Here is a 27342-nt window from a genome sequence, read left to right on the forward strand (position 1 = left end):
GCTGACACATTGTGTGAATGGCGTCAGACCATTTGTATTCCATTTTCAACTATTGCTCCTTTTGGAGCCCTGAGAGTAAAATCCTATCAAGACTTTGTTTTCTACTGTTTGAGAGCTAAGTTTACTACAGTATGGGCGCTATGCTTTCCTCACCCACCTACATTTCTGCTTCTTTTTTAGTTCAGTTTTTTGCGCTCTGTAGATGCTACCTATAATTCTGTGCAGTTCACATGGTTTCTATTACAATTGTACCACACAGTTTTCTGCTTAATGATGCCTTACTAAACATGATAAACAATAATTTATTATGCAATTCTTATAGCAATGAGTGTCATCAACTGTCCCCTCCGACAATGCCGTATTTCTTACACCGATGCTTGTTAAAAAAAGTAGATGAATTATGCATTTTGCATTTACACTGAAGTCTCACCTGTCTAAAACAGTTTGCTTATCTTTAGGCAGTGATCTTAAAAGAATGGAGAAACAGGTGACAGGAACTTCATGAAGATCAGAAAAGAAGTGCAAAATCTTGCACCTGGGCTGGAACAACTCTGGACACGAGCACAGGCTTGGGGCTGACCAGCTGGAAAGGAGCTTGACAGAGAAGGCAAAGCTGATAAACTACAAGATGACCATGAGCCAGCAGTGCACCTTTGCAGCAGAGAAAGCCAATGGCATTCTGGGCTGCATTAGGCAGAGCTTTGTCTGAATGTAGAGGCAGCTGATCCTTTCCCTCTGCTCTGCAGTGGTGAGGCACATCTGGAGTGCTGAGTCCCATGCTGAGATCTTCAGTACAAGACAGGCACAGCCATGCTGGAGCAAGTCTGGTGCAGATCCACAGAGATCATGGAAAGGCTGGAGAATCTTTCATTCAAGGGAAGACTGAGAGAGCTGGGACAGTTCTGCCTGGACAGAAGGCTTAGGGGAAATCTTATCCATGTGCATAAATATACAAATGAAGGCAGTAAAGAGACAGATTCATTATCTCCTCAATGGTGACCTGTCACAAGAAAAGAGACAATGGACACAAACCAAAAAAGATAAAATTCAATCTGAGTATAAGAAAGCACTTTTACTGTGAGAGTAGTCAAATACAAGTACAGGTTTTCCAGAGGGGTTGTGGAGTCTCCATCCCTGGAGACACCCAAAATTGAACTGGGCGTGGTTCTGGATCACTGGCTGGGGTCGACCCAGCTCTGAGCAGGTGGCTGAACTGGGTGACCTCCAGACACGCTTTCCAGTCTCAGCCCTTCTGTGACTCTGTGTGGATTCATTATTTCTTTTTTAGCTAAGCAAGAAAATAAATTAGTCTTTGCCCTTTTGCAGAGGGAGAAGGAAAGGAAGAGCAACATAGCCTGTAACCTTCCTCTTGTTTTCAGGTTTTATTGTTCTCTAGGAATGACTAAGTACTTTCCTATACAGTACTTGGACGTCTGGATAAAAATCTTAAATGTTAACAGCTAATGGAGTATGTCTATATTGCACTGATTATAAATGGTCTGACTCAGCAGTACAGTTAATGTATTTGCAGTACAAAATCATATAGATGCCAATATAAGTGAAACTTCTAGTCATCACTTTCAAAAGTGTCTTTCCAGTCAGATTGCCCTTCCTTTTTTCAAAAAAGACATTTCTTTTTTTTCTATGAATTTCCCTGTTGCTGCATGAACAGCACTGGACAAAATGTTACATATGTTCACTGTCTTTCAGCTCTAGTCTCAAAAAGCCACATCAAAATATCTTGCAACAGAACAAACACAAGCTGAATTTTCTTTCAGCATTCAACAGATATCACATTCTGTTGACTGCCAGACAGAATATGGGGAAATACTGCCAAGCTCCACTTTGACATACAAAACAGCCTATTAATACTGAAGTAGCTTTATGGGGATGTTGCAAATTTTTTTCTTGGCTTCTTTAAAGACACTGTGATATCAAACCAAATAGTACTGTAAAAGGCTGATCTATAATATCTGAAGTAAAATTATTCTGTTGAAACATATTCGGTTCTCTGAGCTTTGTCTCTTAAAGCTGTGATGCTTAGATGCTCCCATTTCCTCCCCTTTCCACTGAATCCACTGCTGAGGGCAATCCTCCTGCTGAGTTCTATGGTAGCAGAAGCAGCACCTCAGCCAAGATGTAAAGTTTGAAAACAATTCTGATTTGACTAATTTCAACCCAAGATGTAGAATAACTTCATGATTGTGGGTTCAATCAAACTTAAGAGGAAATACAGACTCTTCTTCTCTTACCTCTTGGTTTTTAATCTATACCATTTTAGCTGTTCTATCTGTTTTAGTCCAGCGAGGTGGTAAGCAGCTGAGATTTTTCTGATGTGAAGATATTCTCCAGTACCTGGGTGTTCAAATCCTTTGTGTTGTTGATTGTGATCTAACATCTTCTGCAAAATAGCATGCAAGACACATGAGACATTTGCACGCATTGAGATACCACGAGTGATAACTCCACTTTCAAACATCTGTTGAACTTTTTGTTTACTGTTCCTCTTTGTACTGAAGTTCAAATATTTTGGAATGAATGGGGGGGAAATTGCACAAGAAGCCCCCCAACTCAGCTTTAGTATTTTTATGAACAACATCTGCAGAATATGGTAGAAACCAAAAACATCTGTTTCTGTTGGCTTTGCTGTATTGTGCCGTTCTAGTGATTAATGGGAAAACCTGAAGCCAAGTTGTTAGGGGCGTCATCTCCTTTGTTTTTTATTATGTAAAAAGCCCTGGGCAAACTCAATAGAGAAAGACAAGATACTTACAGGTGGAGCAGGTATTAGTAGGCCCAGAGTAAATCTCATAACTTCATCCTCACATCTTCTAAATGAAGAATATTTTGGATGGAAATAGAGATTGGGGTCTTGGCTAAATCAGGAGAGGAAAATCCAAAACCACATCAATTTTCTAATGGCAATACCATTGCTCAGGGCAAGATTTACTGTAAAATAGAGGCAGACTGTGTCTATTACTTTCAACTGGTCATGATAATTTAATGCACTGGAAATGTTGTTTTCCTAGCAGATCGGTGTGCTTGGATCTGCTGGACTGTGTTTCACTTGGATAGCCATGAGATGCTCTGCACTGCCTGTGTGACCTGGTAAGTGGCTGTGGTGTCCCACTGCATTTATGAATGCATTTAAGTGGTGTTAGAATTAATGCTTGAAAATACACTCTAAGAATTCAAGGAAAAAAATATTTACTGTTATAATTGGCCAAATATAGCTTTGAGGTTTAGACCTCATTGTGCATGCAAAATTGAAATGTTCTCTCCATTTTACTAGGGAGAAGGAGTCATCCTCCCCTTGCCCTCTCCCTGTTTAACTTTATAGCTCAGCAGTTAGAGGACCCACAGGAGAGTAGAAGTCAGTGTCTTCCCGCTGTTCTTTATAGTAAGAAGGACCTCAAAACCATGGTGCTTTTGTGTATGTTGTTCTCACCCAACTTTGAAGCTCATCTCTTTCACAAAAATAAAACCCTTTCAGCCCGGGTGGCTTAGAGGGGTAAAAAGATAAATGTCTCTGCAGTCCAGAGATTCAGATGCCTACCAAATAAGGGGCTGATCCTTTTTCCATGCACCTCGTCACATTAAAGTCATTGGACAATGCAGAGCTGTTTGTGCTGAGATACAACAATGTAAGTAATGCATAGAATGATAGAATCATCAAGGTCGGAAAAGACTTCAATGATCATCTAGCCCCACTATCAGTCCAACACTACTATGCCTACTAAACCATGCCTTGTCTACACGTTTTTTTAACACCTCCAGGAATGGTAACTCAACCACTTCCCTCAGAAGCCTGTTCCAATGCTTGACAACTGTTTCTGTGAAATAATAGTTCCTGATATCCAATCTAAACTTCTCCTGATGCAATTGAGGGCATTTTCTCTCTTCCTATTGCTAGTTAATTGGGAAAGAAACCAACACCCATCTCACTACAACCTCCTTTCAGATAGTTGTAGAGCACAATACGGTCTCCCCTCAGCCTCCTTTTCTCCAGATTAAACAACCTCAGTTTCCTCAGCTGCCCCTCACAAGACTTGTGCTCCAGACCCTTCACCAGCCCTTCTCTGGACACGCTCCAGCACCTCAATGTCCCTGTAGTGAGGGGCCTAAAACTGAACACAGTATTCAAGATGCAGCCTCACCAATGCTGAGCACAGAGGAATGATCACTTCTATTGTCCTGCTGGCCACACTATTTCTGATGGAAGAGAGGATGCTGTTGGCTTTCTTTGTCACCTGGACACACTGCTGGTTCGTGTTCAGCTGGGTATTGACCAACACCCTTAGGTCTTTTTTTGCTAGGCAGCTTTCCAGCCACTCTTCCCCAAACCTGTAGCATTGCATAGGGTTGTCCTGACAGAATTACAAGACCATGCACTTGGTCTTGTTAGACCTCATACAGTAGACCTCGGCCCATCAATCCAGCCTATCCAGATTCCTCTGCAGATCCTCTCTAACCTTGAGTAGATCGAAACTCCTGCCCACTTTGGTGTCATCTGCAAGCTTACTGAGGGAACACTCAACCCCCTCATCCAGATCATTGATAAAAACAAGACTGGCCTCAAAAACTGACCCCTGGGGAACAGCACTTGTGATCAGCTGCCACATGTCCCTCTCCTTCTTTCTATTGGTGGCTTTAAGCTCTTCCCCAGTTAAGAGGTAGACTAAGGACACTTTCTTAAGGATTCATATGCCTTGTATGGATCTCCATGCTTCTGTGCAAATGACAGGTATTAGAGGTATCTCATACTTTAAGGTAATTGTGCTGAAATGTTTCGTCTTATTTATATAATTACCCAGCAGCCAATGTTGGATAAAGCTCAGTCTCTTGAACTTACTAGACCTATTGCCTACAATTTATCAACCCATCTTATTTCTTTATTAAAAAGCTGAAATTGATTATATTCTTTCCTTTAATAACCTTCAAAAAAACAGCAATAGAAACTACTTTTTAATAGAAGTCTTTTGCAGAGCAACATGGAGCAGGAAAACATTTAGAAAAAACATTTAGAAAAAAATAATCTTTGGGCATTTTGATACAAGGAAAAACAGAGAAGAAGAAGGAAAAATAGAAGAGTATTTGTTCTCTCCTATTCTTTATAATTACAATGTTATATTATTCAGAAATGTAAAATTATTCTTTTGATCCCTCCTCTGATAATGTTTTCAGCCTGCATAGTTATTTACAGGAAGAATCTTCTTTTCATATGGTCCATTTCTTTGCTCTCTCACACTTATCCTCTAAGACTGGGAAACCACAAAATCCAGCCACAAACCAGGTAGATATGAATCTTATCACTAATCCTAGAGAATTCAGTTTAGGAAAGAAATGGTGTAATTTCATTAGGAAAGAGACACAGGCTCCTTCATCTGCAGCCTGTGATAGAGCAATCTCTTTGGGGCTGCAGAGCATGGAGGGAGACCAGGGTCTGCCTGCCCCTGTTCTCCTCAGCTTACTGTACCCAGATGAGGAGAAGAGAAGAAGCTCAAGTAGCTGCAGCTTCTCCTGTTGCAAGTTTAGGTCTTCGTTCCAGTCTTGCCAGATGGCAACCGTAGATGCATGCAGGGACCAGGTTTACTCATCCTGAGCGTAAACCTGTTATTTCCCATCCACAAAGTCTTGTGCCAGAAGTTGCCAACAAGAAACTAAGCATGAGCAAGCCCTGCAGATGACACTAATTCATCTCATGTATCATAAGTGTTGCAACAAATCTCTAGGATAGGATGAATTATTATTACATTTCTTCTCTTATTGCATAATATCACTCTTTCAATCACTGGATTAGTTAGTAAAAGATGTCTACTTAGATACTCAGTGTCAAAAAGTCAATTAGGGCCAGGTTTTCTTTTCTCTTTGAAAAGCTGACTGTTGCCAGTGGTATTTTGACAGATTTAGATTTGCATAGCTTTTTTTTAAGAAAGTGATTGTATCTAGTTCAGTTTTGCAAGCATTCAGTGATTGTGACCCTCCATTTTCATCTTTGCAGTTCATATTGTTTTCAGGAGAAGGGTAAAACTAAACCAATGTTTTGCATGACTGACTTCAGTGACTATAAAAATGTAATTTCTAGGTTCATTGCAAAAGAAGCAACAATTTTCTGCCTAAAATTATGCATTTGATAACTGTGAAAAACATATTTCCAAATAAATTGGAAAACATTTATGTAAATTTAAAAGTAAACAACAAAAATAAGGGATAGTAGAAGTTGTAAGACTGACTTCAATAGGTCCTGTTACTTATTTTTGAAAAGCCACGTGGTTTCCTCCTATTCTTCTCCTCACTAAAAATCAGACATCAAAAGCAAAGAAAACAGTATAGACGTTCAATCTCTCAATGTAAATTGGCTCAGCAATGGTATAGCTAGCACATAAATTGCATGAGGAATAAATATACAGCCTGTTTGTTCTTCTGTTGAGAAAATACGGTTCAATTAGCCTGGACTATCATACGATACACATTTTCTCCCTTTTTTGTGGGATATAATTAGGAACAAGATGCAGCATCTGACTCATGCCTTTGAAGAACATGACAATTTTTGAATAAATAAGAAGGAAGATATGAAAGTTGCTATGTACCCTTCTTCTCACTGTGGGGAGTTGAACAGGTCTTTTCCTGTCTGGCCATTTAATTTTCTCATTTGTACCTAGACTTGCATGAATCACTGTAAGGCTGCTTTGAGATTCTGGCTGCGTGGCTGTGTGTCCGACTCTCTGGGAAACGTGAAGGGAGGAGAGGAGGAGCAGAGGGGAAAGCAAACAGAAGAAAAAGTGGTGACAAGATGATGGGGAATGGCATATGAGCAATTAGAGGAGCTTCCCATTACTTCCCTTCCAACTACTCACTATGTGATGGTAGTTGAAATCAGAAAGCCAACCTGTTATTCTGTTCAATAAACCAAGTGGAACAACGGATCTTGAATTTTGCTACAGAGCTGCCCAGCACCCTCCTGCAAAAGCATTAAGCCAGGAAGTAGAAGCATGAGAAAGCTTCGTTTTTATAATGTAAAGAAAGCGCCTCTTATTTGAACTGCAAGGTAAAATGCATCACTTTCTCACTGTCCTAGAAAGTAAAGAGCTTTGTTGGAGGCAGCTGCCTCTCCTGAAAGGCTTAGGACTAAAATGATGTCTTTGCAAGTTTATAACCTGTGTAAGCTACAGGTATTATTTCAGACAATATGTCATAAAGTTGAAAACAATCCTGATAAGCGGATTGATTGGTTAAACAGCATAACTAAAAGCAATATATGTTCTCAAACTTTTCTAGCTTGCTAATATTCTTCTCTGTTGTGCCACATCCTTCCAAACCTTCTTAGATATGGTGTAAAAAGCATACAATCATATTTCCATAAGACATTTCGTTCTCCCCTTCAGACACTTTTTATTTAGATCCAGATTTTCATACTCTGACTTATCGCTTGATCTTTCACTAAACAGTGGTTCGGTCTGAAGTTACTGTGTGCCCAGAAGTGCTGGCTCCCAGCATTTCATGCTAGGAGCCGGAGCAGAGTGTGACATGGGCATCAGGCATCCTTCCTGCAGAAGTATTTCCTGGCCTGGCTGAGGGCTACCAAGGTCTACATCTCAGCAGAGATGGGCTGTGGCAGGCACTGGGAGAGCAGGGCCCAGAGACATAATTGGGTTCTCCCAGTGCTCCCAACACCCACAAGCAGTGAATGTTGTTAATCTGAATGTCTAATGTTGTGCCATGCTTGACAGAATCACCAACAGTATTTTCTGTTGCTTAGATCTTGTTCTTCTTCATTCTGTAAATATTTTTCTATCTTTCCCCAAAATGGAATTTTTTCTTGAGAAAAAATACTTTATTTTGAATATCAATAATTCCCTGTGTTTTATCTTCATAAAGTGGTGTTACTAAAATTAATATTTCAGATATATGGGTATTTCATTTGTTTTATTTCTAGTCCATTACATACAATGTGAATATGGTTGTATACATGCACAAAAAGAATATTATATCTATAAAATACAGTATAAGATATCATTTGCAAGAAAGACTTAAATGACTATAGTATTTCAATTCAGGAACAATGCTTCAACAGCACATTCCAACATGAATTTCTGGTTTGTTTTCTTTCCACAGTAAAATTTCAGGAAAATAAACGAAAATATTTTGAATTCCGAGATAAAAGTATTTGCTCAAAAGAAAGCAATTCAATTAGGGTATCTAGCTAGCTCCATTATCAGCTGTACAGATGTTTGGTTCAGATGTGAAGTAACTAAACTATACATTCTGGGCCTTACTTCTCAATTTACTGTCTGAATCATTACTGGAATAGGCTCTTATCTGTTGCAAATCACTGTGACTTCTTTGGTTCTCATGCAATTATGCCAGTTTGTATCAGATGAGAAGAGCTGAGCTTAGCTACATTCTACTCATCAAATTATATGCAGCTTGCATTAGTTTAAAAAACATTGCATATTTACAATGCAATTGAAATTATGCGTAGTTAATTTATAAAAAAAATCCAGAAACGTGGGATATACAAAAGGCAAAAAAAACTTGCACACACTTGTTTTAAATAGGAAAAGGCAGAAGTGTTTGGAGGATTATGGGGAATCATTTTTTAGCATGTTGATCTTATTATAACAGTTTGAGAACAAGAGGCTGGTATATGCAACATAAATAAGAAGTCCTAATTGGGGTCTACAGCTGCTGATTGCACTGAGAATAGTTTGAAGTAAATGCAACTTACTTAAATACTAGTACTGCTTAAAATGAACCTCAGCTTTCTAGAAGTTGCTTAGTCACACAATGACTATAAAATACTGAGGACCTGACCCTAGAGGAGGGCATGAAACCCCACTGTTCTGGAGAAAGCTGTCTACACAGGACTATTTACAGGATAAATTGTGACCAAATACTGTGCATGCTCCCTCTCTCTTCTTAGGCATGAGGCTTATACTTTCTCTTTATAAGACTGTTTAAGCACATCATGCAGCACAAAGTTTTAAACTGGGAGAAGCAGCTTGCAAAAGCAAGAGCTTCTAGTCTAAGGGAAACTTGCAAAGCATATCCTACACCTGTGAAAATTAGCAGTATATGGTCTAGTCTTTGTGAGACAAAGACCATTAGCAGAAAAATATTTTTATTTTCTCTTTTCATTTGGGAAGATAAGGGTGTGGTTTGCACTGCCCTACACACACCATAAGTGCAAAGACTGAGCCTTGCCTCTGTGAACGTGTACTGCGCAGGAGCTTTTGTTCTCTCCTCTCAATGGAAGGAAGATGGGGCTTAGTTTAGTCTTAGGTAAACCCCAATTAGAACAACAAATCCTAACTGTATAAATTACCAGGAGCTTGTTTTAGACACTGTTCAACTGTCCAGAAGTGTTGGGAAATTACAGATCCAAAACCAGCCAACATAACCTAGTGTCTTTCTTAATGTGAATCTACTCATGATAGCTTTTTCCATTCAGCCACTCCCCTAAACTCATTAGGATCTTTTATGAAATTTCCTAACACATTCTGCATTATGCAGATTTTATAACATCACATACATGTCATCATTCATTAAAATCTTGAAGCCAGCAAAAGAAGCTATGGTGTTGGATGCTGGCGTCATGCAGGCAATCTGCGCTACTTTGAAGTCATTATTTTCATCTGCCTCTGAAAAACAGAAGGGATTTTCCTGAGGCCCCTGTTTGTCACTGTTCTTGTCATCTTCTTGCTGGTTTTCTGCTTCAATAATGCACTCTGGCTCTTCATATTCTAGCTCAGTTTGCACCACTGCAGGATCAGTTTTGTCTATCCATTCCTAGGAAAATGAAAATGTTGATGTTGGCAGAGACTGAGATGTCAGTCAAAAGAAACTTGGCTGTTCAGACACTGATTTTCCTTTAGTAACGGCATCTTTCCAGGATAAGACACAACAGAGAAGATGAAAAGGAAGCAAAACAGACAAGTGAGACATAAGATAGCAGGACAGAAGAAAGGCAAAGTGTCAGGAAAGCAGACAGGATTCCACAAATACATACAAACTCCTAGTTATTATTGAAACTTTATTAAATATATCTTCATACTTCATCAAGGCCTTTAGAAAACCTTGGTGTGTAAGATAGCTGATGGTCCCTCCTTGATAGACTCATGCATTCTTTAACTCAAATCTTGATGTAATTCGAATAAAGACTAAGTTTAATGGAGATTTGGGCAAGAAGGCAGTTCTGTATTAAAGCTTCAGTAATAATTTACATCTATATATTTCTTCTTCAGTTTCAGTGTAAAACTATTTTATGAATAGAAAGTTTTCAATTTGTAATAACTTTATTACTGCTCTTAGATGTAGTCATTGTGTTTGAAAATATAAATATTTGACTTGTCTCTACTCAGAGGAAAATTAGTAGTAATTAACATCAAGACAGCTCAATTAGTACAGAAAAATAAATCTCATATGCGATGTTTTGTACTCAAGAAGCAGTAAGAAAACAAAAGTGAAAATTGTGGTCTTTTCATTTGACAGACATTATGTGTCTAAAGGTTTAGGAACCATACAGCTCTGTGGCCAAGAGAGGATGCTTTCTGCTGTGACTGATTCTTCCAAAGGCATGAATGCCATCACTGACTCAGCACTAAGTCTCACAGCATGTCACAAGCATAAAGGACAAGATCAAGTTGAAGAAAGTTACCTGAGCTGTCATGTGCAGGAATGATGTAAACAGTACCATGGCATCTGACTGGATATTGTGCCTCTGGACACCCTTCTCCAGCAGTTTCCCTTTCTCTTTCTATAGCAAGTGTCTTTTGACAGCGCCAAAGAAGCCCTGTGGTGATTGTACAAGTTCTGGTATTTGCTCTGTGGATCCTCTTGGTGATGCTGCATGAGGGTAAGTGCTTCTCCCTTGTGTCAGAGTGTGCTTGCAGTAATGTTTATGCAGAGCAAGTATTAACAGCTACTTTCAAAGTATTCTTGACTCTAGAGTTTACAGCCTTGATAGGAAGGGCAAGTTTACCTGGAAGTTTCCATTATGATCATTGAAGAGATCAGCAAATACATATTTTGGATCTGGTATAGCAGGCATGACTGACTTCTGAAGCCTGCAAAGAGGAATCGAAAATGCAAATCAATGTTTTGTTATGGTGTAGTCATTCTGAGAAAAATCTACACAGTACTGTAACCAGAAATATATTTTACATGACAATACTCTAGGCTTGATTTCTTTTAAATGTGTTCTAGAGATGAAAAGTAGTTATAACAATCTGATAATGCCATCAGACTAAGAGTGATTTTCCTGCTGGATATTCAGCCAAGATATATGGACTCTATACAAACCTCCAGCTAGTCACCAAGTGCCATTCTGCTCCATGCAGTAGTAGGAGCTTTACATTCCCTAGTTGCATTTCCTTATACAGGGAAGCTGTTGCAGGAACCACCTGCATTGGCTGACTTAGTGATCCTAAATGTAACTTGAAACCTATAAGTATAGGAGAAAAAACTCAACTTATGATCTAAAAAGAATACCAGATTTCTATACACTTACAGCTCTGAAAATACTGCTTTTCATCTACTTTTTTATCCACCAAAAGAAAACCCTGAACTTGGGAACTTTGCAGGTTTGGCTTGTTTTTTTGGTGGTTTGATTTTTTAAAAAAATGTAAATTCTAAACATCAATACGGTCATTCAGCTGCAAATCCAAATAATGATATAGTCTTATTAAAGTTAAATACACTCAAGCTTACTTCACCCTACTGCAAACAGACATTGAGCCTGACAAAAGCTGCAGAAAGGAATGTCAGTTCAGAAGAAATAACCAAAATAATTGGCTTCTTGGGTTTTAAGTATATTTCTAAAAAAAAAGAGAAGAAATTAAGAGGAGAGATAGAATTTTAATCTGAAATATAGTCTTGTAGTAGAACTGTTCTGGTTTTGAAAACTAAAGACCTTGAAGGTCAGGATGCATTATCCTTCAAAGACTTATTCAGCTACTGACTTCTGCATCTTTATGACGGCTTCATTTATCAGATAAGAATTTTGAGTGTTCAGACTTGAACCTGAATGATAGTTGTATTTTCATGACACGGTTATTTAGTAGTAACTGATAATATTATATTTACCTTTGCCATTTACATAGAAGAATCGAGAAGATAAGCATCAATAAAAGTACTGCCAGCAGACAAATTAAAACAATTACTGTGTTTGACTGAGATTTTATACCATCATCACATGAATCTAGGAATAATCACAAAAATATGTGAAGAAATTACTTCTTGCTTTAACAGTAAATATTGCTAATCATGCTAGAACATTGACTTTAAAAAAAAAACAATACAAAAAACCAGAAAATTTTTTAAGAACAAATAAGGCAAGTCCAACTGTTCAATTGAAACAGAAAAGAAAAGCCATCCTTCCTCAAAATTTGCAACAAGAAAAAGTTGTGCTTCTATTTATCAAAATTTACCTGGTACAGGGCAAAGAATCCAGCTTACAGGCAAAGAGTAGAGGCTTTATAGATGAATTGATTATTTCTTCTCATCTTCATCACGTTGCATTGACAGTGATACAGCAACTTTGTGCTAAGACTTATGTACTCAGAATCACCAAAACTGCAAGTGCAATTTTATGTGGAGCCTAAATGTCTTACTTCCCAAGATAAAACAAACAAACAACACCTCCTTATTTCAGCCAACAAAAAGCAAGTAAACCACAAATGCTGAAAGTGACTAGTGGTAGGATATCGTCTAGTACGTAGATATATATAACACTAATGCACTTGTGCATTTTTCAGCACTCTCAGTGTTTTTCCTGCAGATTTTGTAATGGCACCTAAATACTACTTCAGCTTGGACACCCATCATGGTCTACAGCTTCCTCACAAGGGGAGGAGGAGGAGAAGGTGTTTATCTCTTCTCTCTGGCAACCTATGATAGGACTCAAGGGGAATGGCAGGAGGATGTGCCAGAAGAGGTTTAGGTTGGATGTTAGGAAAAGATTCTTCACTCAGAGGGTGGTGGAACAGGCTCCCCAGGGAAGTAGTAGTGGCACCAAGCCTGACAATATTCATGAAGCACTTGGACAATGCCCTCGGACACATAGTGTGAAAGAGTCTATTATATTCTTGACCATAACTTTGTTTGTGTCTTCCCATGACATTAATCAATAATAACTAAAGTCCTGAAGTGAAGTGCTTGTCCCAGCGAAGGTTCTGTGCCATTGTTACTTCTGATCCAGGGCCACTTGAAGTGACTGAACCATTAATCTGTCTCTTCTGGACTTCCCTTCCTTGTAGTTACCTGCTGACAGTCTCTGGTTGAATAGTCCAGGTAGGGCTGTTATGTGTTCATCTTTCAGGAGTGCACAGGCAGACATTGCTCTCTGTTTTCCTAAGAGCATTTGCCAGGTGCACCTGAGAAGGCACTTGCAGGCTCATTATTTGTGTCATGGAAGAGATTTCTCTTGAGGTCAGTACTGTTGCTTCCACCGGCGTGCAGGCTACATATATCTATGCTCTAGGATTTTATCCCAGCTTTGTGTATACAGGTATTTTTCAGGCAAGCTAACAGCCAGGTACGTTCTATAGAACTCAGATCTGGGCACACTGGACATCTGTGTATCTCTTAGTTCTAATAAAGCCTACTGGGTAGCATTTTGTACTTAGCTAATACAATACTCATGTGTTGGGATGGTGTACAGTCTTAACTACACCAAATCTGGTATTTTTGCCTTTGATAACCAGTAGAAATACTGTTTCCACTAGAGAACTAGAAGAATTCGATCACACTCAGTTAAATGCGCCTTCAAAAATGGGTCATTGAGCATTTTTAGGGTTCAGGCTTGATGTCTAAATATCATATGTGGGAACACACATGTGCACACACATACACCCCCCTCACACATCACATTGGTGATGGGTCATTGGTGGACCCTAGGCACTATTGTAACACAGACAATAAGGACATTCCTGACTTTATTGATTAGAGCATAAATTGATAGTGTCATGAGCCACCAGGGATAAAAAGGACACAAGTTAAACCTGGGCAATTAGACATCCACACAAACTTTCTTTGGTAACAGACGATGGAGCACAACCATACAACATTAATTTGCTGCATGTTCCCAGCCTCTATTGCAGTTACCCCTTCCCCATTTGTACTTGGCGAATAATGAATGCTACGCAGCTCTTACCTAATAACGTGCCATTCATCCAAAAGGTTTCTGCTTCCCAGACACTGCTGTAATGAACTACATTGCAGTAGGGTACCAGCCTCTTCAGTCTGACCCGGAAATAATAACATTTCCCTGGATCAAAGCCTTGCTCTCTAACACTGCAACACTTAGCAGTTCTGGACTGAAAAGGAAGGTGTATCATCATTAATTTTGCTTTTCAAGATAGTGCTTCAGAATTCCACACTTATTCGTGATCACAGCTAGGAAAAGTGATAGGCCAACACAAAACATCAGAACTGCTTTTTAATGTCTCTGAGTTTCAAAGAATTCTACTTCTTGTTTGACTCTATACTGTTCATAGTCATTCTTCATTGTCTGGTGCTGAGTCAAAGGTCATAACAATCATTACATGGTGCACTATGTTACTCTTGCATATTTACGATAGGTACTTTGATCTACAAAATACTTGCAAGCTATATTTGAGACTGGAAAGGTTTAACTCAATGAAATAATATTTAGAAATACTTAACAGTTCACATTAAGATAAAGTAAAATCATGTGTCATCACCTTTTTTTCATTCCATTTATGTATTTTCTCCCGTTTTCCTCTCTTGCTTTTTAATCTATATTTTGCTTTATGCCATTATCTTCCAAAACTCTTCCATTCTGAATGTATGACCTTTCCCTTAGATTTTCCTCAGCTCTTTGGGTAGTGACTAGGTGTAAGTCAAAAAGCAAATGATTTTGGATGTGGCAGGGATCCAATATCCTAAAAACATAACTGTTTTCTGCAACCAGCTATATTTGAAAATATTGGATAGGAGAAACTTTTGAAAACAATTTTATTTTGCGTTCTACAGAAATGTTACTTCCAGTTCCTTCCAAAGCTGATTAAAAATGTCATGTCCAACTCACTTGCCAGTCTTTGTCAAACTTGCTTTTGTATTGAAGTTCAAGTGTTAAGCACCTCACAGCTCTGTTTGGTTTATTACAGCTGACAGTAACGGTGTCCTCTTTCCACAAGAAGGTCACATTTTCTGGTGGACTGGGCTTTACTAATAAGAAGAGAAACAAATTATGTTGTAGCTGCTTTAAAAGAAGTATTTTGCAGATAAAATTATTGCTATTCTTTCCTTGTCTTGATGTTTCTCCAAGTAGTAAGTGAAGAATGTTGCCTTTCTTCTTGGAGGAAGCACTTTTGTAACTAACCTCCCTACTAGCATCAAAATCGAAATTGACACCGTGACACTGTTTACCATTTGAGGTGCCACATTCAAAGGCAGATACTATCTCATGTCAGGAACCTATTGCCAGTACTTAAGAAAGGACTACAGTCTCCTCACATTCCCCATAATCATGAGAAAGAGAGAGACTCCTTTACTGGAAAGGGACTGACAAATTCAGAATCATGAGCCCTACAAGGCACAATTGTGCACTGCTGAAGGCTATGTGGGATATGGTGGGGATCTGCAAAAAGCACTGAGTGCCTACCTGTACACAACTGAATTTACCCCTCACTGTTTTCAGATGGTCCAAAGAGTATGCAGCGGTTTAATCTATGTACCTACTTAGTCTTCAGTACTGGGAAATAAGGGTGCGAGGAGTGTTACCTCCTTCCTCAATCCTTCTAGTTGCCTTTTTGTATTAAGAAAACTATGCCTTCTTAACTTAATGGCTTAAATTTCATCCTTGGTATTTGTGTTTTTTTACCTAACCCTTTTGAAATTCATTTTACTATCAGTGAGTGTTTAATAGACACAATTTGAGGATCAAGCAGCATCTTTCAATAAATTACCAGATATTGATAAAATTATGATATATAAATGCATTCTCAAAGTTAGATGCCTGACAAGTTTTTGTTTAACTCCTATCATTAAAATATTATTAATAAATGCCAATAATGTATTTGGAATATTTATATTTTTTCAGATAATTCTGTGTTGTATATTTTCTGCATGATTTTTATGAGAAAAAAAAACCTTCACTTTAAATGCTGTAGCTATGTGAAATTCCACAAGATTTTAATAAACTAATCCCACACTAGATGTAAAATACTTATTTGGAGGCAACAGGGTTTTAGTAAAATCAGGAACATCATCTCTCTGCTAGTAGGAGGATGTTTCTTAAGTTGTTAAACTGTACCACAGCTACTCAACTAATTTCTGTTGCTATCTGATGATGGTTTTATGGCAGCCTCTTTGAAAAGAAGTAGTTTGCTGCCTTGCATCCCATAGAAGATGAAAAAAGGAACAGAAAGTTGAAAATATGAGAAAGATCACACCAACAGCACTAAGACAAGAAATTATTGACTTTTATTCATTTTTTCTGAAATGGACACCGAGCACACTTGCATTAGACTAAGCACACCCATACAATTTAGTATTTTCATTCTAAAATTAAATTGTGTTTTGGGAAAAATATGACTGTCCTATGTAATCCCACTGACAGCAAGGGACGAAAATCAGCATAAAATAACTGTAGTTTGGTTTTGGCACATGCATTAATAACATTTTATACACCCATGTAACTGATTTCTTCTCAAACTAAAGACAACACGAAATCAGTGAAGACACTAGGACTACCAAAGCAGTTGTCACTTTACATACTTACTATAAAAATCAGATTTTAATCTTTTAGAATAAAGCTCTTTGCTTCCATTGTTGTTTCTGATAGAGATGGCAAGGGTGGGTCCTTCTGTCTCAAAAAGACATCCGTAATTATAATCTTGATCCAATAAATAGGTGGGACATGGCTTCCAGATTATGTGATCACCTTCATCAAATCTGTAAGTAATATAATACTGGTGAATAGTACACTCCTACCAGCCACCACGAGATAGTTCCTTTCTCTTACTCTTCCTTCTTCTTTATTTATTTCCTTCTTATAATTATTTTTTCCCATGTTCCTACCAAGAAAATCTTTGGGATTTGTTGAAGCAGCGAATTTCATAGTGATGTGAGGGAAATGATTATTCAAACCTCTTTGATTTTCCACCACTGAGTTTTGATGTAGTCAGAAAATATCAAGTTTCATCCATGCTATTGTTGTCATTGTTTTTCAATAAGAGAATTACTTGCTCAAACGGATGTTTTTACAAACCAATTTCCAAGACTGTACTGCTAAAATTTCTTTCACATATATCACCCAGGGAAGATCAAGCCCTATGACTGTCTTTAACCAAAAAAGTTAAATTTCTATTAGTTGCTAATGACATCAGTTAATAAGGAAAATATATACACGTATGTGGAAAAAAAACTTTTGATAGTACAATTAGCATTAGCATTTAGTACCACAACAAAGAAGGGACAAATCTTTCACATAAGGTCTGTTGTGACCTACTATTCAGCAGACTTATAGATTTGTACACTTCTGTAGCAGGTTATGAATATAAAGAGGTTTTATGCTGGATGGTTAACAAACATTGAAAGAATTTTTGGGTACAGTTCACAAAAGACTCAAATAGACTTGGGTATTTCAGCCTCCCAAAGTAAATCCTTTAAGAAGGGAAGAACTGTCAATACTCACGTGTAAGAAAATGACACATTTTCATGGGGAAATAGTTTTCTTGCTGCCCATGTGATCTGCATCTTCTCGTGATTGAAATTTATTATTGTGGTGAGGATGGCATCTTTTGAACCTGCCCAGGACATTGACAGAGAATGTGAATTCAGGATTGAGTATGAGAAGTATTCCTTAGCAATGGTAGCCATCAGTATTCCAAAAACAATAGCCTCAGATGCTCGTAAAATAAGAAGACATAAGAATATCCAAAATGCAAGGAAACAGAATAAGATAACCTTGAGAGGTTGAAATTAGAATTTCAGAATAGGAAAATGAAAGCATGCACAGCCATATTAGCCCATGTTCTCTGGGCTCCACACAGGACACTAACCTCACAGGCACTGCCAGACACATAGTTCTTCTCAAGAGACAGAAGTGTGGAAAATCCCACTATGTTGTGCAGAAAAAAGTACTTTTACAGGGGGAAAAAAAAGAAATTTCCTTGAGCAATAAATTACACAAACACCACCATAAGCAAGATTATGAGCAAATACATTCCACCTCCAAGCCACTTTTCAAAGTTTGTTATTGGGAAAAATACTATTAAAGAGTAACATTGTAAAAGGGCTGAATGTCATGGAACAGATTAAAAAAGAAAAAAAAGAAGAGGCAGAATGTCAATCTGCAAAGATAACAGAATGGAACATTCATGTACTGGAACAGTTGCAACCTCATTGAAACATGACAAAGAAGAAAAACCACTTTTGATTTCCTTACACTCATGAAACCTGATAAGTAACCACATGTTGAACTTCCACGTATTGCAGCACACTGTATAGAAACTACTGCAGAGCAAGACACAGATATGAGCCTACAGTCTTTAGTTGGCCTTACTGCTACTCTTCTATAAGAACAATTCCATTTCATTAATAGGAACACTTGGATGAAAGAGCCACTCCTTGAGCACGAGATTGCTGAATTTAATGCTCAACACAGAGACTGAATAGAAAACCTTTTTTCAAGAAAGTGAGAGTGTTTTACAGACATTTTGAGGCAAGGCATAATTCTGATAGTGTAATTATTATAACCCGTCAAACCGAGTGCTTTTTTGCAGAAGATAGACAGCCATTGCTAGGCACCACCACATTGTGCATCAAATAAGTGCTACAACCAATTTTCATCTTTTGTTCTACAAAGTCATCCCATCGGTATGGCGTTGCTATAGGTGGTTGCCATCTCAGGACGGAAAGTCATGCACCTCATGTGAGACCCCTTGACTCAGAGGAACAATTACCATTGGAGCATCAGCTCGTATTGCATTACCAAAAGTGTTACGATATATACAGAAGAAAAGAGAGGTGATATAAAGGTTGGTGAGATGAGTGTATAACTTTCATGTATTTCTTTCTCCTTGTAAAATGAACAACAAGGAACTTGTGGTAAACTAGCAAGAGTGAAGATTAGATTAGAGGTCTATGTCTTGGGCTTTATGTTTGTTTTCTGTTAGAATCCATTTATCTTTGGCAAGCTGTAAGTAATGGCACTGCAGACAAACACATGAAATAAAGCTGTTCTTTTATTTAGTTAGCCAAATAATAAGTCTCTCATGTCTTTATTCATTTTTTTCTTTAATAACCCTTTTACCTGTATGCTTTCTCAAGCGCAAGATATTGCTGTGTATTTTCCTATAATATTAAGCACTGAAGTTTTGCCTGGAATCTGTCTTACCTGTCTTTGTTCAGTGTGAAGACTATGCCTTAGACAGTGAGTAGTCCTGCTTAAAGGATTGAATATATATCCCTTTAACAGAAGACACAATCTTAGCAAATTCTGCCTTGATTTTTAGTCAAAAAACTTTCATAGAAATCTGTTATTATCATTATTATTGTGCTTTGGTATTTTTTAAGAATCCACTTTCATCTCTGCTGGATATCAATTTCTGCATGGTTAATTCTTTTCACACAAAAGAAAATACTGAATATGGTAACACATGAGGTAAAGTACACACAGAAATATTACAAATTAATATATTGATTTCTTAAATAAATACCTGTGGATTTGAACTTACCAGGAGGTTGTGACTGAGAAGCCACCAGGTTGCCCAATGTAAAGATCACTGAACATGCTTCAAAGATGAGTCGCATGGTGGTTGGAATGACATAACAGGCTGTGAAGAGATGAGAAATCGTAATCTCTGGACTTTACTCTTTGATCGCTTTATACCAGAACTGGAGGGAACTGGAGGAAATGACTACAGGAAATAAAAAAATAACATATCTCTAGCGATAAACAAATCAGAAGTACAGGACGTTGGAATGCACACCTTCTTCATAATTTCTTTAAAACAAATAATCAGTTTTTCAGAATATAAATCTCCTCTTTGTCAGCACTTGGCTGTGTCTTTTCAGTCTTGTGAGAGGTGACCATAGCCCTGATCCAAACAAAGACCAGGTAGCTGTGCACAGCTGTGACTACATCATGTCACAGTGGAAGACGCTGATCTCAAAGTGCCCAGTGACTCAAGGGTAAGAAAGAGAGGTACAAACAGTCTGCCTCCCCACTTACAAACCAGGAGTTGTTCCTGCCAGCAGATGTTTATACTGCCATTCCACACACCTGGTGCCCCTCAGCTGGCTTGAACATCTTCTGTCCCCAAATTAGAGGCAGAAGTTGTGGCCCCTTTTGTGACAGAAAAGCTGAGCTGCCAGGGGTAGGGAGGCTATTACATGAGAGGCAGCACTAGAATGAATTTCCTCCTGTGTTACCTGGACATCTATGCTGCTACAGCTTCCGAATATATCCATATATATAACACTAAATATATCTATAATATGTCTATGTCTTATATATCAATGCACCTAAAATTATACATGGAAAGTGGGAAATAGAATAGCATTTTGATTAAGATTAAACATATTTTAGAAACACCACAATGTAAAATGTGATAATTATCACAATTATCATGTTTAAAGAGACCTGTTAGCTGTAGATCTGCACTAAACTGGGTTTCAGCTATGTCCACATAGTAGTATAGCAAACAGGAGAGGTGAAGCAGTGAGGTGAAGCAGTTGGCACTGTGGACCCAAGAGCCACACAATGTGCATGGTGCCAGGGAAGTGGGGGAAAAGGGAGAAGTTTCCCCTAGACTAGCATCAGTCCAGCCCTATTGGCTGAATGCCTGTTAGCAGTCAAAACCTGCCACATGCTCTCCTGGAGATAATTTTCTGGACTAGGTTCACCCAAGAGGAACACAGTGCTCTGTTGTGTGAACAAAAACATGAGGATGATTGTGAGATTCATTTCACAAGCACAGTCCTAAGCTGAACTGAAAAGGCAGTGTAGCCCCAGCTTGCCACTCTTCTCCAGAAAGAATGCAGGAACACAGACTTGAGTGATGGAGCACTTTCTTCGCTAGGCTTGCTGGCTGCTCCTTTCATATTCTGGTAAAAGTTTACTGATTACATTTCCAGGGACATGTGAAACAGGTGAGTACATCAACTTACTTCAGATCTAGTCTCTCCCCTCATTATGCATCACGTAACAGAAGTTACTCCATGAAACAAACAGGTAATATAAACGGCAGACCTCAATTCCTATCTTTGTTTCCTAGGTGTTCTGAAGTTATCTCTCTGCTTGCATCAGAAAAAGTAGAGGAACCTTCCTTTCACGCAGGGGCATACTTGAGCAGATGAATGATTCAGTCATGCTGCATGCAAAGTAGCCTGGGCACATAGAGACTCCACCCCTGGAAAACTTGTTGCTTCAGATTTCTCAAGTAGCTAGAATGGAGGTTTCTGCTTAATGTTGTACTAAATAGGGGGCTGGATTGTGGCTAGGAATACACTCAGAAGTTCTTCCATGATTTAGGCTTTATTTCATCCCTTTCAGAGCCTTCCCTAACATGTTCACTATTCTTTTCAACCAAACAGTATTGTTTTTCAGATGAGACCCTTGCCAGCTTCGTTATGCCACCACAGTCTCCAGCCAGGTGATGTGGTATCACTTTTGACCTGGCTATTCACTTTTCTTCGGTTGACTGTCTTACCCATGGTATGTCCTAGGAAGACCTATTCAAATCCCAATGACTCTTGGAAACCCCAGCATGACTGCTGACACATAAGCAGTACCCTGTTAACTCTCTAGTCCCTACTTTGATCAGGTTCCTCCAGGGATGCATTAATTCCTGGAACTAAAATAGCAAGCAGCACAGAACAGAAATACTAAACTAGGTCATAGGTGATAGTTAATGGAAAGCTGAAATCTCCCATGGTTTCCACAGTCAGGATTGAAGAAGCCAGTGTGATGTAGAAATGAAGGCAGAGAGGCAAAATACTTTTGTTCCCCAGGGCAGGAAAACTCCCATGTGTCTCCATTTGAGTTAAAGCACATTTTCCTGCCAGAACACAAGTCTTGTCTTCTCTGGAGTGTGAAGCAGACCTATTTGTCCCTATCTGCTTTTTATATAAGTAGAAAACCATAGGCTTCCTAAGATAGGTCATTCTTTAGGGGAAATGGATGTGGAATACAATATGCAAAGGAAAGGTGTGTGAAATACCTTCTAGCAAAGAATTATGCTGATTCTGAGACACCACATCTACAATAAGGTCTAATTCTCAAGCCATGACAATGCCTTTTCACTGACTGTTTCCTTCTACCAAGTATTTTGGTGCCTCAAGTAACTGTCCCTCCCACCAGCTTCTACTTCCTTTCAAGATACTGCCGGCCTCTTGAATTACACTTTTTAGTGCTTCTGAAACTGAAACCTAGGGCTGAGGTCCTCAGGAATAAAAAACAACAGGAGTTGGGTCAAATAAACTGCTTGCTTAAAGCTGATGCACTGTCAAACTATTTTTGCTGCTGCTGAGAGAAACACCAGGTTTGGCACTAGAGGGATGTAGAGCCTGGGAGTCTCCCTCCTACCCACCTTGCAGGCAGGCATTGGCCCAACAAGGGGGCCAGTCTTGTCTTAGGTTCTGCTTTCTGGAAGCCAGCTCTGATTACTTGGTTTGATTTTTTTCATATGTAGATGATTCCAGACCCTGAACTGAAATGCTTCCTGTGAGCCACAGGATCTGTTCTCCCCTAGGTCTTTTTCTGCCTGCCTGCAGGAGTGTAACTGATTAACTTGCTTGGATTTCCTGGGTCATTGCTCCCATGTGGACAAGGACAGAGGATTTTCACCATGTATCCCCTCTTCAGGACTCACGTGCAGTGTAGTGTTGGTTTGTTTGGCCTAAAAAAACAAGATCCATCCTAGTATTGCAACTTCACACGGGAGCAGGGAAAGCAGAGAGAGAGTGAATTGAAAACTAGCAGCCAGGGTTTGTGATTTCGACTGCCAATAGAGGCAACTCTTATCAGAATATCCGGAGAACAACGACAATGCAAGTGAAGTAGGTAAATCAAAAGAAGCCCTTTTGAGTTCATTTTGCACTTTGGATCAAACCACACAAACAGCACTTGGCTCTCTGACAACTCCTCCACCCATGACAGCAGCTCTCAGAGGTGGCTTCTCTTGCCAGCTGCAACCTTCAGCACCTTTACTGACTTCCTTCAGCTTCCTTCCTCTCTTTTTATTCCCCTTCCTATTATTACGTTAACGCAAAAATAGTACTTTTATATTGTCATCGAATGTGATGCTTATTTTAGATTAAACTTTTAACTGCATTCTAGTAGTATATGATTTTGCAGCACAATATTCACTTTATGTATTTATGCTAATGATTTCATTTTCACTGTTTCTTCTTTTTTATATTATGCTGTCAAACTAAAGATGGGGGGAAAAAGCAAATTTGAGCAGTTTTGTTGTACAAGTTAAAAAGGAGACATAAAGCAGCAGAAACTTAGCAATATGCACCTAACATTCGGCCAGGGTACCATCAATGAACATACATCACAACATTGATCCCAAAAATTTCATAAGGGAAACAAGAGCTTTGAAAACGAGCACTTCTGCAATAGACAAGTAGTTGAGGATCATTACTGAAAGGAGAACCATAAAAAACAGCTCAAGAGGTTGCTGAAGAACTAAATGCTGACCATTAAAGAGTTGTTCAACATTTGTGCTAGATTGGAAAATTAAAAAAACCTTGACAATTGGATGCTACCTGAGCTGAACAAAAATAAAAATCACCATTACGAAATCTGCTCTGCACTTACTTTGCACATCAAAAATGACCCATTTATTGATCACATTGTGGCATGTGATGAAAAATTGATTCTATGTAACAATTGACAGTGTTCCAAACAGTTGTTGGATAAAGGTGAATCATCAAAATTCTCCCCCAAACCAAAGCTGCATCAAAAGATGATTATGCTCACTTTCGGTGCTTGGCAAGCTTCCATGACAGATTCTTGAATCCTGGCAAAACCCAGGTGTACACTGTCTTGGGCAACTGGTTCTGTTTGATCCTGTTTGAGGATGGGGATTGTACTAAATGATTTTCAGAGGTACCTTCCAACTTCAAACATTCTCTGAGTGATAACACAGGAAATAGCGCACCACTTTGCATTTACACATCTGAAGCACTAGAATCCTGATACCTCCCTATCCCTCATTTCCCAAGGATGTGTAGAGTTAGAAAAGACAGAGAAGAGCTGCAAGGGCAACCAGAGACAGAGACAAAATACAGAAGAGGTAAAAATAGAATGGTATTTTGCAACTTGTGGAAAAAAAAAATGAGTAAGTGGATAATTAATAAATATCTAGAGGTGCATGAATAATGAGATGGTAACTAAGGATTGACTATTTGCCTTTTCTTACAACATGGGCTTTTATGACTTCATAAATTAAGTCAGGAGGCAACAAGATTACAACCAACCTCAAATAACACTGTTTCTGAGAATATCTAGTGCAATGTGCTCAATAGTGAGCAAGTTTCAGCTTGGGAACTGATATTATATTTTTGGTAGGTCTAGGAGTGCAGATATGGCCAACACCAGTAAGCAAGAAATAAGAGACAGCAGACAGTAGGTGAAAGAGGAAAGAGAAAAATATTACATCTCTATTCACAAGGAATAGAACTTGACATGATCAAAGAAATCATGCTCTAGCACCTGAAATTTTAATTAGTACGGGTAAGAAAGAGGAAAAACTTGTAGAAAGTGGGACCTAGTAATGGATTTTAATATCAGATTATGACCAAGAGACCTGGCTTCTTAGGTATAACAAACCATTCCATAAATCCTGCACAGGCAATGTGGGCATATTCTGAGTCTAAAATTCAACAAACATTCACATTTCTCTTCCTCTGGATGGATCCTCAGCAACCACATCCCAGCAGTGTGTATAGAGAGTCAAAATAAAATGTGGCTGCCTTAAATAGGCAGGCTGATCTCTCTGTTGTGGGAATTTACCCCGAAGTAGGAAAAAAGAGGTTATTCTAGATGAAACAATGATGAATTTGTGTGTGTGTGTGTAAGAACATTGCCTTTCTAGCTTTAAAATGCAAGTAAGCTTAATTACAGATCCCATGCTTGATTGCACATCTAGTTTTATCTCTAAAGAGGACTGAAAGTTCCTGCTGCTTTGTACTTGTTTGCATGATATGATTAAAATCTGCCCAACAATACTTATTTTCTGAACTTACTGGAAACTTTGAGCTTTCATTCATTCTCAGACATTTAAGGTTAGTCCAAATGATAAGGTCAAGCCAGATGATGGTCAAACCATAAGAATTTAATAATATGCATTAATAGTAATAAGTAATAAGACTATGCAATTATGTAATTACAGCATTACAATTATAAGCTAAAAATAATTTATATGAATTTCAGCTGCATTTCCTAAAAGAAGTCAAACTTTAGCACATTTCTTTCAAAAGTACCCAGCACAGCTTCCCTTGCTCTGTCCTGGTTAAAGGCAGAGTTCCTGTCATCCTGGAAAAAATTTGCATTGCATGCAAGAGTCTTTGTTGCTGTTTCCTAAAAGGGTAAAGAAACTGAGAGGAATGCAACTTGAATTGGCACTCAGTACATATATGGGACAAAGGTTTGACTTAGTAAAAGATACATAAGCAATAATAGGTAGGAAATTAAGACAGATTGCACAGGAGAGGAAACCTAAATAATTATTTGTAACTTGGAAGAAAAAAAATGTTTTGCTAGAGTTTTAATATAGTCTTCTCTGCGTGTACTTTTCCTACATTAAAAAAAAAAAAAAAGGAAAACAGAGGAGGAAATAAGTGTCTTTGAGCTAGACATCATTGTCTGCTGAGAAAAAGAAGGAGCAAGTAGTAGAGACAATAACAAATCAGTAATCTTTCCTTCTCCTGCTGAAGAGCTGTTTCATCCTACCTATCTCATTTCTCCCTTAGTCCTCACCTGATGTATGCAGTGAGCAGGAGATCATGCCAGGAACACATCAGGATATTATTTCAACTTTCAGAGTCTGAACTGTTTGAGAATACGTCAAACAAAATTTGCAAGGCAAAGTGGTGAAACGCCCCTTAGCAATCATAGTATCAATGAAAAGGACCTGGGAGTCGAACAATTCTTTCAGGACTGTTTCGTAGTTACTCACTGGCTGAGGCTGAACTTCTGAAATCCTGGACTGCCTTTCAAATCATAAGAAGAAATATCGTTTCTGAAAATGAACTTTTATGTTGTACACACGGACACTGTGTTTTGACCTATCTATTGAAGAAATTCATAATTATCACTGTAGCCATTTCAGCTTCTGGAGCCCGTAATGGTATTTTGTTCTCATTTAGCCAGCTCACGTGAAAATTAACTTTAATGGAAGTTAAGCTCTTAGCAAGGATAAGAGAGGGAAAGAATAAGATTTGGTCTCGAGTTTCTTCTGTGTTTGTACAGAATAATCACCCCTAAGAGTGCTCTTTGAGGGATGAACCTGCTCGGAAAGCAGGCAAGTGGGTTGACTGCTGAGAAGATTTTGCCTCCGGTGTGCAGATGGTCACTAGGGCACAAAGAAGACAGGCATGAGACAGGCATCAGGCAGGCCCTGATTTCATGCTGGTGTTCTTGTAAGGTGCTGCAGACCCCCATGCAAACTGATGAGTCCCAAATGGCTGGGAAACTCCATGAAACGCACCCTGGAATTTCCAGCCAGCTTCCCCCCCCTCCTCCCTCCACTGCTGAAGACATTGATGGGGAGGTGATAAGGACATAGTTTAAGAGCTTTTCCGGAGAAGCATCTGCACATAGGAGATACTGAAACTAAGATAAGAACATTGAGAATTATTTTTTCCATACTACTTCTAACTTCTTATGAATGCGGTAGTTTTCATGTGTAATGACAAAATGCAATTGTTGGATTTTTCTGCTATTGAGTGCCAAATTTGATGTTCTGAATCAAATTAGAATAATGAAATAGGTCTGTTTTGCTGTTTCCCATCATTTTTCCTTAGAACTGGCCAAGTGACAGATGGTTTCTGCTGCATCTTCTGTGGCTGCTATGGTGCAAGCTACAGCAATAGCAAAACCAGTGCTTAAAACCTTCCAGACAGCAGTTCATTTCAAGAAATTTGGCTCAAGTTACAACATGCACTCACTTACCTGGAAAAAAAAGAAACCCCATCAGATTTCACTTGTTGATATGTAATGCTGTTGGTGTCTCAGCAGCTCACCAGTGGACAGTGTGTTGAAACAGACTAAATGCTTTCCACACTTGCAGTTTGTGCTCAACTCTTAACAGCAAACCTTTGTCCTGTACGGAGTCAAATTAATTACAAAAAAAAATCAGCTGA

General features: G+C 38.6%; 1 protein-coding gene across 1 annotated transcript; it reads right to left on the reverse strand.

Annotated features, from left to right (window-relative positions):
• Positions 1-7925: 7925 nt before the first annotated feature.
• On the reverse strand, positions 7926-26015 carry CRLF2 (cytokine receptor like factor 2). The gene is made up of 9 exons (XM_009565969.2): positions 25958-26015; positions 19704-19802; positions 17660-17771; positions 16745-16917; positions 15050-15189; positions 14153-14315; positions 12085-12199; positions 10982-11066; positions 7926-9789 (listed from the first exon to the last, which is right to left on the reverse strand). Exons 1-9 carry the CDS (start codon positions 25983-25985, stop codon positions 9517-9519), a joined length of 1188 nt encoding a protein of 395 aa, XP_009564264.2. The 5' UTR covers positions 25986-26015; the 3' UTR covers positions 7926-9516.
• Positions 26016-27342: the final 1327 nt, after the last annotated feature.

The sequence above is a fragment of the Cuculus canorus genome, chromosome 1, assembly GCF_017976375.1.
Source record: "Cuculus canorus isolate bCucCan1 chromosome 1, bCucCan1.pri, whole genome shotgun sequence".
NCBI classification, from domain to species: domain Eukaryota; kingdom Metazoa; phylum Chordata; class Aves; order Cuculiformes; family Cuculidae; genus Cuculus; species Cuculus canorus.

Coding starts and splice junctions, on each gene's coding strand:
- CRLF2 (XM_009565969.2), bottom strand. CDS start 25,985: ATGATCTCCTGCTCACTGCATACATCAG. Junction 17,772..19,703: donor TTCTCAGTCACAACCTCCTG/GTAAGTTCAAAT, acceptor TGTCCTGGGCAG/GTTCAAAAGATGCCATCCTC. Junction 15,190..16,744: donor ATTAAAATCTGATTTTTATA/GTAAGTATGTAA, acceptor TCTTCTTATTAG/TAAAGCCCAGTCCACCAGAA.